Source organism: Buteo buteo, chromosome 22 (genome assembly GCF_964188355.1).
Source record: "Buteo buteo chromosome 22, bButBut1.hap1.1, whole genome shotgun sequence".
Taxonomy (NCBI): Eukaryota; Metazoa; Chordata; class Aves; order Accipitriformes; family Accipitridae; genus Buteo; species Buteo buteo.
Window position 1 is genome coordinate 21841689 of NC_134192.1, and position 15534 is coordinate 21857222.

The 15534-nt window shown below is 35.4% G+C and overlaps 1 protein-coding gene across 1 annotated transcript in view; it reads right to left on the reverse strand.

The window, feature by feature from the left end:
* Nucleotides 1–15199, reverse strand: part of KLHL4 (kelch like family member 4) — a 45701-nt gene extending 30502 nt beyond the window's left edge. The window contains exon 1 of the mRNA XM_075054589.1: nt 14457–15199. Coding sequence (XP_074910690.1) covers nt 14457–14878 — 422 coding nt within the window. The 5' untranslated portion in view covers nt 14879–15199. The remainder of the gene's footprint in view (nt 1–14456) is intronic.
* Between the last annotated feature and the right edge of the window lie 335 nt (nt 15200–15534).

A 15534-nucleotide genomic window follows, 5' to 3' on the forward strand; every position in this document is an offset into this window, starting at 1 on the left:
AAATATCTTAGTATTCATTATTATATGCATTTTTTCTAATGTCAGAAATTAATGTCCACTGAACATCTAGTATGCTTGCTCAGAAAAGTAGGGGTTTGAGACAGCAACTTAAAATAATTGCTTATTGAGGAAACCTCTAGACAGGAGTCCCTAGCATCTTTGTAAGATAGAAAGAGAATTGTACAACCTTTACAGATAGGGTATTAGGTCTACTTTTATTTGACAGTATCAAGAGTATTTAACACTATTTCTGACAACATGTCTTGAGAAAACCTGTACTCTTGATGCCGTTGTGACTTCGCATTTATCCTGGCAGATAATAGTGATAACTGACTGCTCCAACAAACCAGGGTCTGTGTCAACGTCAGTTTGCTGTAGTTGAATTGGAATAAAAACATGAAACCTAAATAAAAGTAGTATATGAAATCAAAAGAAAAATTAAAAAAGGCTGAAAAGTAAAAGTGGAACTGATAGGAATTGTGAAAAATATTGCTTATAGTATTATGACGGATTTCTTCCTGGAGTGCCTGTACTATTCACCATTCTAGGCTGGAGGGAGGCAAAATAACATTATAATGTGATCTTACAAAAAAATAACAGAGCAATTTTATCACATTTATTCAATAAAATATGTATTATAACTTTTGTTGAGGTTGTAATATAACAATAACTAAATGAAGCATGTGATAATATGCTATCATATCTAATTTTCATAGAAAAAACAAATCTTTCCTTAGATTTGCTTTCTGCCTCCTGAAGAAGGAATTGATTATTTAGGTTGCTTGCAATCTATATTGTTTCAAGTAAAATATGCTACAAGATATGCCTTAAGACTGTTCACCAGGTCATGTAGTCTCCATCCTTAGAGGTTTTCAAGACCAGACTGGATAAACACAGAGCAACCTGTGCTGATCTCACAGCTCACCCTGCTTTGAGCAGGGATGGGGCTAGAGACCTCCTGAGATCCCTTCCAACCCAAATTATCCTGTGATCTTATGAGCCTATGACTCCTGGTAATTTAAAAAACTGGAAAGAAGTAATAATATACTTAATAAGGCTTTCAATTGGAGAGTAAAAATGCTTTAAGTAGATTAATGTAAACACTTATCTGTTACCATCCAAATGTTTTAAGGTTGTTGTGAAAGCATTGATGCTCCCCTTTCTGGTAATTATTATGATCTAGCTTCTCTTTTGGGAAGTTGCTCAGTTTCTCACACACTTTTCTCTTATGACTGTAGAAAACTGCTATTAGTTGTTTAATCTTTGTGCAGTACCATAACATACATTCTACTGTGTTCCTACAGAACTGTGTTTCCACCAGTGAGAGGATCAAATGAGAGCTAATCAAATACTTCAAGGGTAGGTCAGCCTTTCCTGCTCACCTTTTGCTAGACACTGTCTGCTGAACACCTCTTTATTGATAAAAATGATGTTCCCTCCAAATTCAATGTGAAATTTGATGTATTAAATAGAACAGGCAAAGCTGAAACTATATTTGTGTTACTACTGGGGTCTTACCTTTCTATCTTGCCAGGAGTGTAGAGATCACCTTAATATATTACAAGTCTTTCCTCCAAATAATCTACGTTAGCAATTGGTTTTGCATTTGAGAGAGAGTATTTGGGGTATAGGAAAACTGAAAAGACCTCAGCAACAGTTTATAGAATAAAAAAGTAACAGATGAGAAAGTTAGGAGTCTAGAAATCAGAAATTTCACATTTCAGCTATGTTATTCTCCAAAATTATTTTAAAATATGGTTATGACTGAAAGCTACTTATTAGAAAAGGTAAAAAATTGTGGGTTTCACCATCAATTGATTTATGAAATGTCACAGCATTAGCCAGTAAAAATGAAATAACAGCCTTTTCACTTAATGGCTTGACATATGGGGAACAACAAAGGATGTTTTAGGAACTGTAGAGACTTTAAAGAAAACAACTTGTGAAAATTCAAAGATGAGCTATCAACCTGATGTAGTGTTTAAAACATATAAGGAAATAATTCCAGATGAAGAATTAAAGCTCAGTAGCTTGCTAGTAAACGTATCAGAGCTTTATTGCTCCACTTAACAGACCAAACTGTCCCTCCAGTCCTGACTTTGTTCTTTTACTAACTGTGTTAAGTTCAAGTTCAAATTCACTGTAACACTAAGTGAAAAAGTGTAAGAAAACTTTAAACAGCTAACTAGTAATTGAGCTACATACTAAATGAGGAAGTTAAGAGGCACATATGAGCTCTACTGGTTTGTGGCATCCCATGGGAGCTTCATGCTGAGCAATTTTATTGGCATCTTGTAACACCAAGCCACTCTAAATTTCTTTTATGGATTAATTTAGGATCCTTTAAGTGAATGAAAAAAACAAATTAAGACAAAAAATTAGTCCTGACTTACAACCTTGTTCCTTTTTGTGCTTTTCTCACTGCTTCATTGTGTTCTGATTGAACAGTCTGGCTCCTGCATGATCACAATGCTGTAACTTCCCAGTAAGCTCTCTTACACTGCTTGTAAATCCGCTATGACAAGATATATCAAGAGACTGAGTTGGCTGTACTGCTGGATGATTTTACTAGGTCAAGCATCTCAGACAGAAAGAGCAAAAGTCCATCTGAAGCCACTGTACTAGCATGGGGGGGGGGGGGGGGGGGGGGGGAGTAATGGTATAGGAGGGAATTTCTGGCTTTACATGTAGCTTTCTGTAAACTGAGTGACCAGCCAGATAGACTGGAGGCAATCTTCTGTGAATGTCCTCTGTGAGACAGTCATGAAAATCATGACTCAGAACAAGCATTTTAACCTTTAAATGCTTTTTACAAAGCATTGTTCTAAAAGATATTTATGTATGTTTGGTTTAAAACTCTTGATATAGTCATAGTTCAGTGTTTACATATGTTTTGAATTATACTTCATGACCCAGAAAAGCACAAAATTCTCCAATGTATTGGACAAAATAGAGAATTTTCTGCAGAAAGCTGTAGTTGTGATATCCAAAATAACTGATGGTTTTCATTACTCCAATTAAATTACTTTGTAGCAAATTTCTGCCTCTTTCCTACCTAGTCTAAACCTATTTTGGTAGTGCAAAGACCCTACAAATCTCTAACCTACTCACTCTTTCTTTTTCTTACATTACCCTCTGATATGTGAGTAACAGTATAGTTAACAAATAGGCAATAGTGGCAAGTTCGAGTTCTACAGTTATTAATGTTTGGTTAGATCAATATATATCCATTATAAACATAATTTCAAACTGTAGAACACCAATTTTTTTGTTCAGAGTATGTCTTTATTCTCTTTTTCATTAGCAAGTATCTTTGGGGTTTATTGAGTAAATAAAAGTCAAGTGCCTTTAATAGCACATTATGGGGTGCCTTCAATAGTACATTCATAGATGGGCTTAATTGTTAGCTTTCTAAAAAACGTTTTCTTAAAAAAACTTTTTCTGTTTCTTTTTTTATTATTATTTTGTTGAGGAGGGTTCAAACTACAAATCATTGTTAAATCGTAAGTAAAACTTCAAGACCTTAGAAGTTTAGTACTCAAAATACTGGTTCCTGGATTACCATATGGTCCAATAATAAAACTCCTAAAAGCTGCTTCCTGAGCTTGCAGCATAGTCGGTAAGACTGGTTATATACCTATTATGTGGCTGCAGGTAGACATGTCCCCAAAATGTGATTTCGCACGTGTTTGCAGGTCCATCCTGCACAGAGCTTACAATTCACATACCTGAATTCATGAATTGTTTTAATGCAATTTTGAAGTACCTTACTTGGATAGACAGTGAGAATGCATTCGCTTTGTAGTGGGATCCAAGAGTGCACCAAGCGTGGATAATGGCATACAGTAATAATATGCCATTCCCAAATTATAAACAAGATCTCTTAAATCTAAGAGACTGATATATAGCAAATTTTGAAAAAGTAATTTTTCTCAATAATTCAAATCCTATGTTTTCTAAATTTATAGAGCTGTTGCTCTCCGACAAAGAAAAGAAAAGGCAGCACACGTTTTCGTGCTCAGGGTTTGGGCTCTCGTGCCCACCCAGCAGACAGGCAGGTACGTCTCTGAGCACGGCAGACTGCAGCTGCCTTCCAGGCTGTCACCTACCTGGGCACTAAAGACGTAAAGGGAGAACACAGAGCACTGTGGCAGTAAAGCCTGCATGGAGCATGTTATATGATATGTTTTGGCAAGTCACGTCTGCCCTAGGGTCAAAAGGGTGAGCCAGAAATGGTGTCACCAGAGCTGGTCTTTCCCCTTGCATTTTCACTACATATACGGCAAAGGCAAATCTTTTGCTCTAAATAGATGGCTATCTAAAACATGAACCCAAATGGATCAAAACTGAACGTAATATTTGAACAACTATCCTCAGGCTGGAAACAGAGGGTTTAAATTACAAAGCTTTTGATTTATCATCATGGTCATGGCAGAAATGGAAAGAACTAACTTCCGCCAAATACACAGAACTTGACTAAGATAAAATTACAGAGATATTTATGTCTGCGTGTGTGTATATGTGCATCTCTGTTTCCTCACATTCTGAAGCATTCTGAAATGGTATGACATGGAGACACAGAGCTTTCCTGAGCATCTGTGCTAAATGAACACTGTAAAAGCGGTTTCCCTAGCAACGCAAACCATATGTAATAGCTTAAAATAGCTTTTCTCCAACTCCTAGGATTTCTTAGTGGTTTGCTCACAATTTCCATTTAAATCAAGGTATATTTGCCCAGTTCAAAAGGTTCTTCATTTTCTCAACTTCTATTAAAATGAGCAGGCTTTGAAAATGCTCATTTCTTGCAAGAATACCTCCCTTCCTCTTGACTTCTAATTTCAGGTAAACTGAAGCATAGCAAATGGTGACCGTGGCTGTCCACTTTTTCAAATGTATTCCTTCTGTTTGCTGTTTAAAACATTTTATTGTAAATATAGTGGTAGTCTCTACTGCTTATTGTAACAGGAAACTTCTAGTTAAAGTAGTGGACTTTGATTTTTTTGTGTTATTATTATCATGAGAAGATAAACTGTGCAACTATATAGTATAATGCATCAGCCATAATGTACATGCATTCCACTTTGCATTTTAGTAGCAGTTTGCAGGCAAATTCTGATGTTTGAAAACACTGATCCGTTCTTATTGTGTTCCTAGGAAAATAGGTATCAAATGCTATCTTTAACATGTGTAAATCGTAATACCAAGAGGCTAAGTGATTTCTCTGAGTTTATATAAGAAGCAAGAAACAAATCTGAGACATAACCCACAGATATTGATTTTCAGATCCTAATACAACTAGTCATAAGTTCATACATTTAAAAAAGTTAGAAGCTGGCTGAGAGAGCTTGAATTTGATTAAATGAAATGTTAATATACAGGTAAGATATTTAGATTCTTGTCCAAAGACTGTCAACTGAAGAAAGAACGAGGTATCAGACATTGCTTTCTTTTCCAATAAATATGTTTGTTTAGCCTAAATGGGTTTTAGCTGAGAAAACAATGAAGCAAACTTTTAATCATGTACTCTTCATGGGCTGTTACATTTCTAAATAAGGCAGCCTCGTGCAACTGTAGAACACAGCATGAGAATACAGTGCCTATTTCCTGACAAAACATTTTTAAACTGTAGTCACTTAGATACCATATCATGTATTTCAACCTCAAATGAAGCAATGGCTATAAGGTAGGGTGTTCTTTTAAATACTTTTAGTTATCCTTGTTACCTGAGAGCAGCAGACAGACTTTTAGTGAACTATCCTGACTTACGGTATGGAAATGGAAATATTTACTCAAATTAAGTGAAAGATGTTTTATGCTAATAATTATTGGACGGCCAGAATTGTTGCAAAGAGCCAGGCTCTAAGTTTTTGTTCTACCTATTTTAATTAGCTTCGAATTGAGTTTTGACTATTAAGGATTTGCTTAGAAAAGGAGGGAAGGGGGTGGACTGGGAGAAGGTTTTCTGTCAGAGCTGTGTGGGAAGTTCTCGTGTCAGTGTATCCCATGGTAGAATCACTGAGGTGGAGTCTGATTTCACAGAGGAGGAAATTTTGTTATAGCTTTGTGTTAGAGATTTTTTTGAAGTTTATTTCCTACACTTACCTTAAGTTCTTTCAGTGAATCCCAACAGTACTTCAGCTGCATTTTTGTATTCATTTAGCCTGCATACCTACAAGTATGCCATACACAAGCCATATTCTTTATCTTATCACCTGATATAGTTATTCTTTAAATGTAGTATCATTATTTTATTCTAGCAGAATGAAAGGAGCTAAACTAAATTGGTATATATTGGGCTAACTTAGCTGTTTGTCTATAACAAACAAATCCCTTCATTTCTTTAAATGTGAAAGATTTTAGTAATGTTCCTCATTATGGTATTTCAAATAGTTCAAGGTGAACAATTCAGCCACAAAACAACGGTGAAAATAAATTGTTCATTTCTTTCAGAATGCTGCCTAGCTTTATCTTTCAAACCAAGCAAACTCTCTCCCCCTTTTCCAAGAATGCTTCAACAACCATACGATTTCCTGTTGATCTTACCATTGCATATGCTCAGTATGTCTGTAAAAACTGCTCTGCATTGATTGCATGTGTTTAATCATCTCCTTAACTTTTTCTGGAGACATTAAGAAGTGATTTTAAGAACAGTAATAACTCTTTAAAAAGTAATTTAACAGCTGTCTTTGCTGAGAGCAAGCTGTATGGAGTGGAAATGAGAAGATAATTGAATCATAAAGAAATTGTTTTGAAATGAATAGAATTGTCCTAGATTCTTAAATTACTATTAAATGTTTTTTTTTTCCCTTGCCTGTAATAATTCATCTTTGAAAGCTAAGCATGTTAAGAGTAAGCCTGTAAAATAGTGTGTATTTTTAGTAAGTCATATTATTTCTCATCATAGCCTTCTTGGTGGGGCGTGGGGGGACTTGATGACATCCAGAGGTCCTTTTCAGCTTAAATTATTCTATGATTCTATTTATGTAGCTATGAAAAAAAAGTCTTTTGCATAAATATTCACTCCTTCCACAGGCTAAATATAAAATTAATTTCAAAATACAAACCTACTTCTTTTATTTTTTAATAATTGTTTCAAACCACTTTAATTTCACATACATTTTGTCTTTTCAAGTTCCTCATAAGGTATCATAATAGAAGGAGAAAGTAGGAATAAAATCTGCTCAGGATGCCTTTGAGACATATTGATTCTAATGTCTGTACCAAGACCTCTTGTATGAGGCAACAGGATTTGTTTAGTCAAAATGACTTCATTGGTTACTGTTCATTATGTTCGCATGTTGGCTAAAAAGTCCTATCCCTCCTTGTGAATTATCAGCTTCTGGGAAAAAGGTAATTCTCCTTTTAGATTTTAATCCTGCATCAGATGACACTTACTATAACTTCACAAATTTTCTACACTTAGAAAACCTTAGATATCAAAGGAAAATTTTCTTGGTTACTCTCACCTATCATTTTTCAACTAGTTGTGAGTGAATTTCCATAAAATGTTACTAAAATTCAGCTTAATGTCACTAATTATCTCATGTGCTACCTGAGCCATTGTTGAGTTCATAAGTAAAACTAAAGTAATCTCTGGCACTAGCGGATGCAGCATCTCAATGACACCAATGGGGTGTTCATCAACCATCGTTGCCTACAATGTCAGCCTCACTCCCCTGCTGCAAACTGCTCTTCCACTGCGCTGAAGCATTGAAAGGCCATGTGAGCCGTGGAGATCTCTACTTCTGAGAGGAGATGAACTACAATATCTTAAATAACCCATTTCAAATGTCTCCAGTTTCAAATTCATATTTTGACCTTTAGTTAAAGGTCATCATTAGAAGACAATTAGTTTTTGCTTGTCCCTGAGGTAGCAATAAAGCACTTTGGTTTTCCATAGCAGGCTGGCATAAAATCATCTTTTTAAAATACACTGCTGAAGTATCTATTAAATTGTTATAAGTATTAAAGAAATCACAAAATTCCCCGCAAGACAGAAAGATAATTTATTTTCCTAGCTCTTTGTTCTTGCCAAATTCTGCAGTGTAAAAGTAATTTCATTATTATTTCTAAGCACTTAGAAATAAAAGAGAAAACTAATGGTCAGCAAAAACTTGTCAAGAATAACATGTCAAAATAAACTGAAGTCCTTCATGAATAGGTTGTAGAAGGCATTATGGAGAACAGAAAAGAAGTAGTTGTCATTTATATTTTGGACATGAGAATATTATTTGACACTGTCTCATATCAGATAGTACTAGGTTCAACCAGAAGTACTGTTTGGAGTAAACCATTATAGAACAGGTGCAAAACTGGTTTGAAATCATACTTTTAAAGTAATTATCAATGGTTCACTGATAAATGGGAAGCTAAATCAAACTGGGTTCCTAAGGAACTTTCCACTGAAGTTCCACTATGACTTTTCCTAAATTTTCTAAATTACCTGGACGAAGGAGGAAATAAAGGGAAAGCTTTGGTAGGAACTTTACTACAATTGAAGATCATGCCAAGCTGAGAAGATCTGCAAGTATATTGGAGCATAGGATCAGAATTGAATATTAAATCAGTAAATTGGACACATTAAATAGGATCAGAACTGAATATTAACTCAGAAATTCGGAGACTTTATCTGATAAACATGAGATGGAATTTATTTGTGCAAAATACTATATTTAGGAACAAATAACTGCAAAAATGTACAGATGGTTAGGGAACAGGTCTTTGGTACAGGGTCAGGAGTTTCATGTGAATCACAAGCCAGGCATGAGCAATAGCACCATGTTGTTGACAAAAAACCCACTGAGCAGGATATTCAAACAGATTTTTAGTCAGAATGACATGTAAGTAATCCTGCCCTCTACACTAGAATTGTCAGGTTTTAACCAGAACGTATCCAGATCTGACCACAGTACTGCAAGTGCAGACAGACAAGCTGAGGAAGTCAGGAGAGCAGTGAAAATTATCACAGTTGTCTAGCGTAGGACTTCTGAAAAAAGATTCTTCTGCAAGAATTGCAGCTTTTCAGACTTATAGTAATTTTCAAATATATAAACAAATGCTGTAAAGAAAAATAGTGTGGAAACAAGAAAAAGGGGAAAATATGCTATCTATATCCATGGGGGAAAGATCAAGGAAATAATGAGCTTAAGTTGTGCTTCAGATAACCAAGGAAGCACCTAAATATAGTTGATCCAACTTTGTCATAGAAGGATTGACATGCCATCTGACTAGATGCCCAGTATTCTTTATTATGTTTGCAAACCTTTTATTTGTTAAAGTTAAGATTTTTGAAAGCTTTTTTTCCAAAATGTTGGAAGTTCAGTGACAATAAAATTGGAGCACTTCTTATGTTTTCATTTAAAAATAAAGGCTGCTGCTATGTGAGATTAGGAATAGTCATTTCTAAGCTTTTACCCTTGGCATCAGAGATGGTTCACAAAACTGAATTCTTACTCATGAGGGGAAAATAGTGTCATGATGTACTACTCTGAATGCAATGCTTTATCATCATCTCTGCAAAGGACATGTTGCAGTCCTTCCCTTTACTAGAGGCATTGTCATTCATTATCAGTCATTCTTATGAATAAGTGGGAGGACTCTGCTTATTTGGATACCCAGAACTGTACTTTTAATGTAAAAAACCCTCTCAGTCTGGTTTGACCAGTGGTTTCTAGAATAATTCTATGTTCCATTTTCACCAGGAAAATTATCGCCTGTTTTCTTTCTTGGAAAATAAGCAGACATCATTTCAGTGAGTATCTGTTACAAACTTCAGAGGACATGATGAATGTGTAGTGTAATGGCTCTCCCCAGAAAAGTGTTCAGCAGAAGAAAACATGACAGCATGTGTCCTTGGTCTGTGCCACATTAGCTAACCAAAAAAATGGCATCGTGTGTGCAAGAAAATGCAGTCAGGCACTGCCCACTGATTTATTCATTTCTACCTGTCCAATATTTTCTGGGATAATGCAACAATTAAAGGGATATTTTTATCTTGTGGTACCTTTATTTCACACTGGAATGTGAGCCAAGGCTCTTAGCCACTACTGGAAATAAAAATAGAACTCCAGGAGAAATACCCTCATATAGGGGATAACATCTGAAATAGTCATGTACATGTATGTGTTCATATATGTATATGTCAGAGACAGTAATGGAAATGGTCTGTTAGCTATTTCCATGTGGCTGACAAAAAAAGAAAGGCCAATTAGATGAGTTTTCATGTCTTAAGATGAAGTATCAAAATAACCAAACATCATAAATAGTCACTACAGAAAATACATTTCCTCAATCAGGAGGATAATCCTCCCAAATATCTGTTTCCATGTACATTAGTACTGACTGCTTGGATTATGACATCAAAAGATTCTATTAAAATTAATTAGAAGTATATTTTGTCTCATATGGGAAATTAGAAAGAATGTATCTTTAGCAAAACTCAGGTTTTTCAACCAAACTAGAGTTTGTCAGCATTTTTTCAGCCATATAATTAGAAAAAATGCATGAGAGAAAAATGATGAATGGATCGTGCATTCATTGTTGAAATCTAACTGCCTTTGGGCAACTAGAAGAAGAGGTACACACGTACTTTACCAGCACACATGGTCTTCAATAGTATACTTATAGCATCATAATATATCTCCTAGCAATCATACATAAATTGATGTGGCAATGTAGCATAATATTAATAAATACTAGGCATAATGCTTATATTGAAAGGTTAATACAGTCATGCCTGTGAGTCCAAACTTTATCAAGTGAAGTAATCAAGGTAATTCAATATCATGGATTCTTCTTATTTGGAGGTATCAGTGCTTTTTCAGTTTGTGTGTGCACAAGCGTATGTTCACGTGTTGCACACAAGAGCAAAGTTTTTGTCGACTCTCAAACAAAATCTAGCAATCAAATCTTCCAAGTTTTTGTTTCAAGGTCTCCCTGATGGAGGAACCTGAACCTCAAAAGATTCCAGGCAGTTAGAGTAGATCAGAGATGAACATCAGCTAGCTAAAGTGCACAAAAATCCACAACTATGCTTTCTGAAACCAGATGAATTCACAGTTTATTTACCATGCATTCTTTCAGAGCTCACGTAAACTCCTACTTTAAGCCAAGACTAAAATCTTTGAAGGTTTTTGCCCTTTGTTTGCACAGCCATACTTTGTAGGTTTAGCTTTCTGACCATCCCAGCAATACCGTAATATTTTATAGTGGGAAATACAGTGTACAAATGAACAAAATATCTTGGTATCTATTCACATTTTAGCTAGTTTCTCTGTTTTTCACCTGTGAAAAGTCCCAATCCTCTTTCAAGGAGCAGATTGGTGATAATCAGACTATGTCAATTAAATGTGTATTGTCCACTGTTCAGCTTTTTTCAGAACTATAGATGCAACTTCCATAAGGGTCTTATAACAGGTCAAGGCCCATCATTTTAGATGCTTCTAGAAGATTGTTTGATACCTGTTGAGTATGTTCCCTTAGAAACACTGGATTAGACAGTCCCCAGGCATGCTGGGAGGCTTTACTTAACCTTGTGCCAATAAGCAATTTATTTATCTGTTATGCACCTAGCATTTATTGGTTGGTCACATCTTAACTGGCTACTGTTACTACAAAACTAATGAGTTTTGGTCACTGAAGCCCTCATTTACTTTGTCCGTCATTTGCCATGTGATATCATTCAGGAACAAGCCTGTAGGTCAGAAAGGTTTCTTTAGGTCTTGTGCTATTTAATTTGGGTACAGGATTACCAAAAATTATTGAAGAAAGCAGAAGCAAGTGTATTGATGATAGTATATTCAAAATGGAACTGTTTGGAACTTTCTTATTTACCTTTCCTCCTCAATAAACAAGCCTTATTTCATCAGTCCCCAGAGTGCTATACCTGTATCACTGAAAGCATTAAGTCCTGAGGTTTCTAGAGAGAGACAACTCAAGTTTTTCTGAAGAAACTGAGAATATTGATTTCATGTTTCCAAAGCTTTTTCATAGGAAGAATTAAGCTGCTAGTAGAAATTGCTTTCATAGTCTGCTCAAGATTGAGGTATTGGCCTCATTTTCTGTCCTTTTCTACTATTTTCAATGGCCAAGTGAGATGTAGCAGTGTCCTGCTTTAGAGTCCAGCTACAAATGGGACTTCTACAGGCAGAGGTAAACCTGCTGGATTAGAGAAAACCACTCTGAAGATACGATTCCTTTTATGGAATAAAAGGCAAATTTGTATGAGATTGTCTTTGGTGTCCTCAGGTATGAATGGGAAAGAGCATATGGCTGCAAATATTGTATAGTTCCTTATGCAGTGGCTTTAATAGTGTAGGAAGAGGGACTCGGGATCCTGCAAATGCCTGATTTTTCAGATGTGTTAATTACTAGCAGATCTCATTGATTACAACTGATAGTGACTATTTGGAACTTCTAAAGAAAAAGGAGGCCCAAAATGATTTAAAGGGGTGATTTCAAAGGCATAAGATGAGGCGTTGTTCTGAAGAGATGAAAATATATCCAGCAACTAGATATAGGTAGATATAGATATAAGGCTACTTCTCTTTATTTGTTCTTCTCAGTATTTCATTTCTACCCAATCAATTCGCATATTAATTTGTGTGTGGCCTATGCTGGATGCTATAGGGGAAGAGAATAGTGGTTTATTTAATGATTTCTGTTGGTATATATTTAAGAAATTTGAGCTATGTTAAGCTGTTTTTAATGATTGACTTTATTGTCTTGAAATAAAATTTTAGAGAAACTCATAGTCAGGATTCACTTTCTAAACAATTTCTTACAAATTCAGCCTTTTAAGGTGTATGTTAAGATAGGTTTTAGCCTACAACATGCATAAAAAGCTTTTACTGATAACTTTACAGAAAATACACTTACTTGAATATAATAATAATTTATAAGATATATAAATTCCTAAAACTTTTCTAAAAGCTGCAAACTTAAACAGCTCAAGAGAAGAACTTAAATTTGAATGAATATGAAGGCACAAAACTTCATGAGGTCTTAGCAGAAAGTTTATATATAGCTGGAGAAAATGTCACATCTTATTTTAGAAGACAGTGGCTTATAACTTCCAAACTGAATTGATTATATTTTTTTTACCTTCTTCACCTGGCATAAAATCTTACTTTGATTATTCGGTGTTCCTTATTTTTCTTCAAATTAAATTGATTTTCCTTCTAAGGTGTGCCTAAAATTACTTTTTCTTCCCCCCTCCTAGGAGATTTGTAATCATTCCAAATGTTATACTAAGAGTATGCTTCCTACACATCACAGTGTAATACACAGTATTACAAACTAGTACACTAGTAAACATACAGAACTACCACATTCCTACTGTACTGATTTTATTCTGTAATGATTTTATGCAGTACATATTGACTACTAGTACTGTCTTCAAAATGACAATTTGGAATGCATTTTTTTTCTGTTCAGTCTGCAGATGTTCCCTACAGCAGCTGTAAAATGTGAAAAATAATAACTCTGCTAAAAATACACAAACTGTCAACTTTGGTTTTACTGAGAGAAACTATAACTTCAAGTAAGATAGATTTGTATTTAAATACAATGTAAGAAATGTAAATAATTGCCAAAGAGTGATGGTAATCTCATTAAATGGTGCAAATAATCATGTTATAAATGCATAATTTGAGTCCAAGGTGGGGTAAAGGTGGGGTAAAATTGTTGCTGTATAAACTAATCATGCTGACATCAATTTTGAAAAACAACCCCATAAAAAATTAAAAGGCATGCTCTAATCAAATAACTGGTATTAATATTTTCTTCCCTGTATTAACATCTTAAAAATAGCTCTTCCTTTGTGCTTATACCTTTAAGGTCTCATAGCTGTAGTGTTTTTTCACCTGACCCTGCAGAAAGTATTTGTCTTAGTATATTAAGCTGTGAAAGTAATGTGATTTCAAATAAACCTTTAAAAAAAGCAAGTAATGATGCTTCCTTTCCACTTAGTTCAAGGTTAATTATACTTGTCAAGAAGGCAATAAAAAACAGCAGTGAGAAATTTGACAGATCGATGGCAACCACACAGACTGTGCACCTCCAGCAGTTCCCATTTGTCAAAGTTGCACCCATTGATAAAGTCAGAATGAGGACAATATTTCAGAAGGCTCATTTTTTCATTGCACTTAAAGATAATAAATGAAGACAAAAAAATTAATATGCTGTAAACTGTAATAGAGAAAATTTGACAAACTGGCAGATTTTATTTTTATGGAATAGTTATGGAATGATGTATCTTAAGCAAAGATCAAAATTTCATGACAACGTTCCTGTTCTTTTTTTTAATGTGAACGTGTTCCTATTCCTTTGAGTGTGGGTGTGCACATATATGAAGTGAGACTAATTCAGTAAGGAATTCTGGTTAAAAACAAAGACAGTTTTAGGGAATAACTTGGATAGAAGTATGGCTTTCTAAGTGCAGACTTTAAAACTCCTACCTCTCTGCAGATTCATCTGAATTTTCTTCTGTGATCATCTGCAACTCCTGTGGGGTTTTACTTGAATCTTCTTTGACACAGTTTTCCTCTGTGCTTGTTTTGGGAATATCCTCATTTGATCGAAGCTGTTCTATGAGATTTTGTTGATGCCAGGTTTGAATAGATCGGTGGTGCACTGGGGTTGGACCTGGCACGGGTGCCAGTATATTGTGGTGGACAGGACTGCTGTTTTTCTTCAGCCCATTTCTGTCCCGAGAGTGGTTCTTCAACCTGTTCTGAACCGGTGTCCCTCTGTGCTCATATCCTTCCTGCTGATGGCAGCCCCCCGTGCCTGTGGAGCCTTGCGAGGGGTGACTGAACCACCTCCAGCGGAGCCTCAGGATCTGCTTCACATCAAACTCTTTCTTTCCAGATACTGACATATTTTTCAGGGAAAAAAAAAAAAAAAAAAAAAAAAAAGACAAAAGCCTATTCTTTTAGAAAGGAAATGGATTCTTTGTTATCTCTTGTGTTTCAACTCCTCTTCTTAAGAAAAGACAACAAAAGAACAAATACCGGTAGCTCTCTCCCTCTCTCTTCTGATTAATATACTGCAAGCTCTTCAAGCCGATGCTAAGCTGCTACTAACTGTATAGGTGGGAATCCATACTGACAGGATGATGAGGTCAGACCTTAAACAAGTAAATCAGCTTAGCACAGGAAAGCAGCAACCATAACACTACCCAGCTGCTAGGCTTACACACTCACAGCACTATAGCACAGCTCTCTAATATATAACCTAGCCTCACATGATCCTGAGGGATCCTAAGCTGCAACTTAAGATGCAGGAAAGCACATAAAAATAAAGTGACAAGACTTTCTATCTCACGAGGTTTTCCACCAAGCCTGCTAATAAGCAATGCTGCATTGCACAGAAGATTTATAGAGCATTCTTTTACAGTCTTCTTACGCAGATTTTGGTAACGATTCACTGTGAAACTATCCTGCAGTTCATGTGTTTCCTTAAGGGGGTTGCATTTGTTTATCTTGCTGTGTAAAATTCCTACAAATGGCCTCAGTGTGGTAGCACTTACCTAAA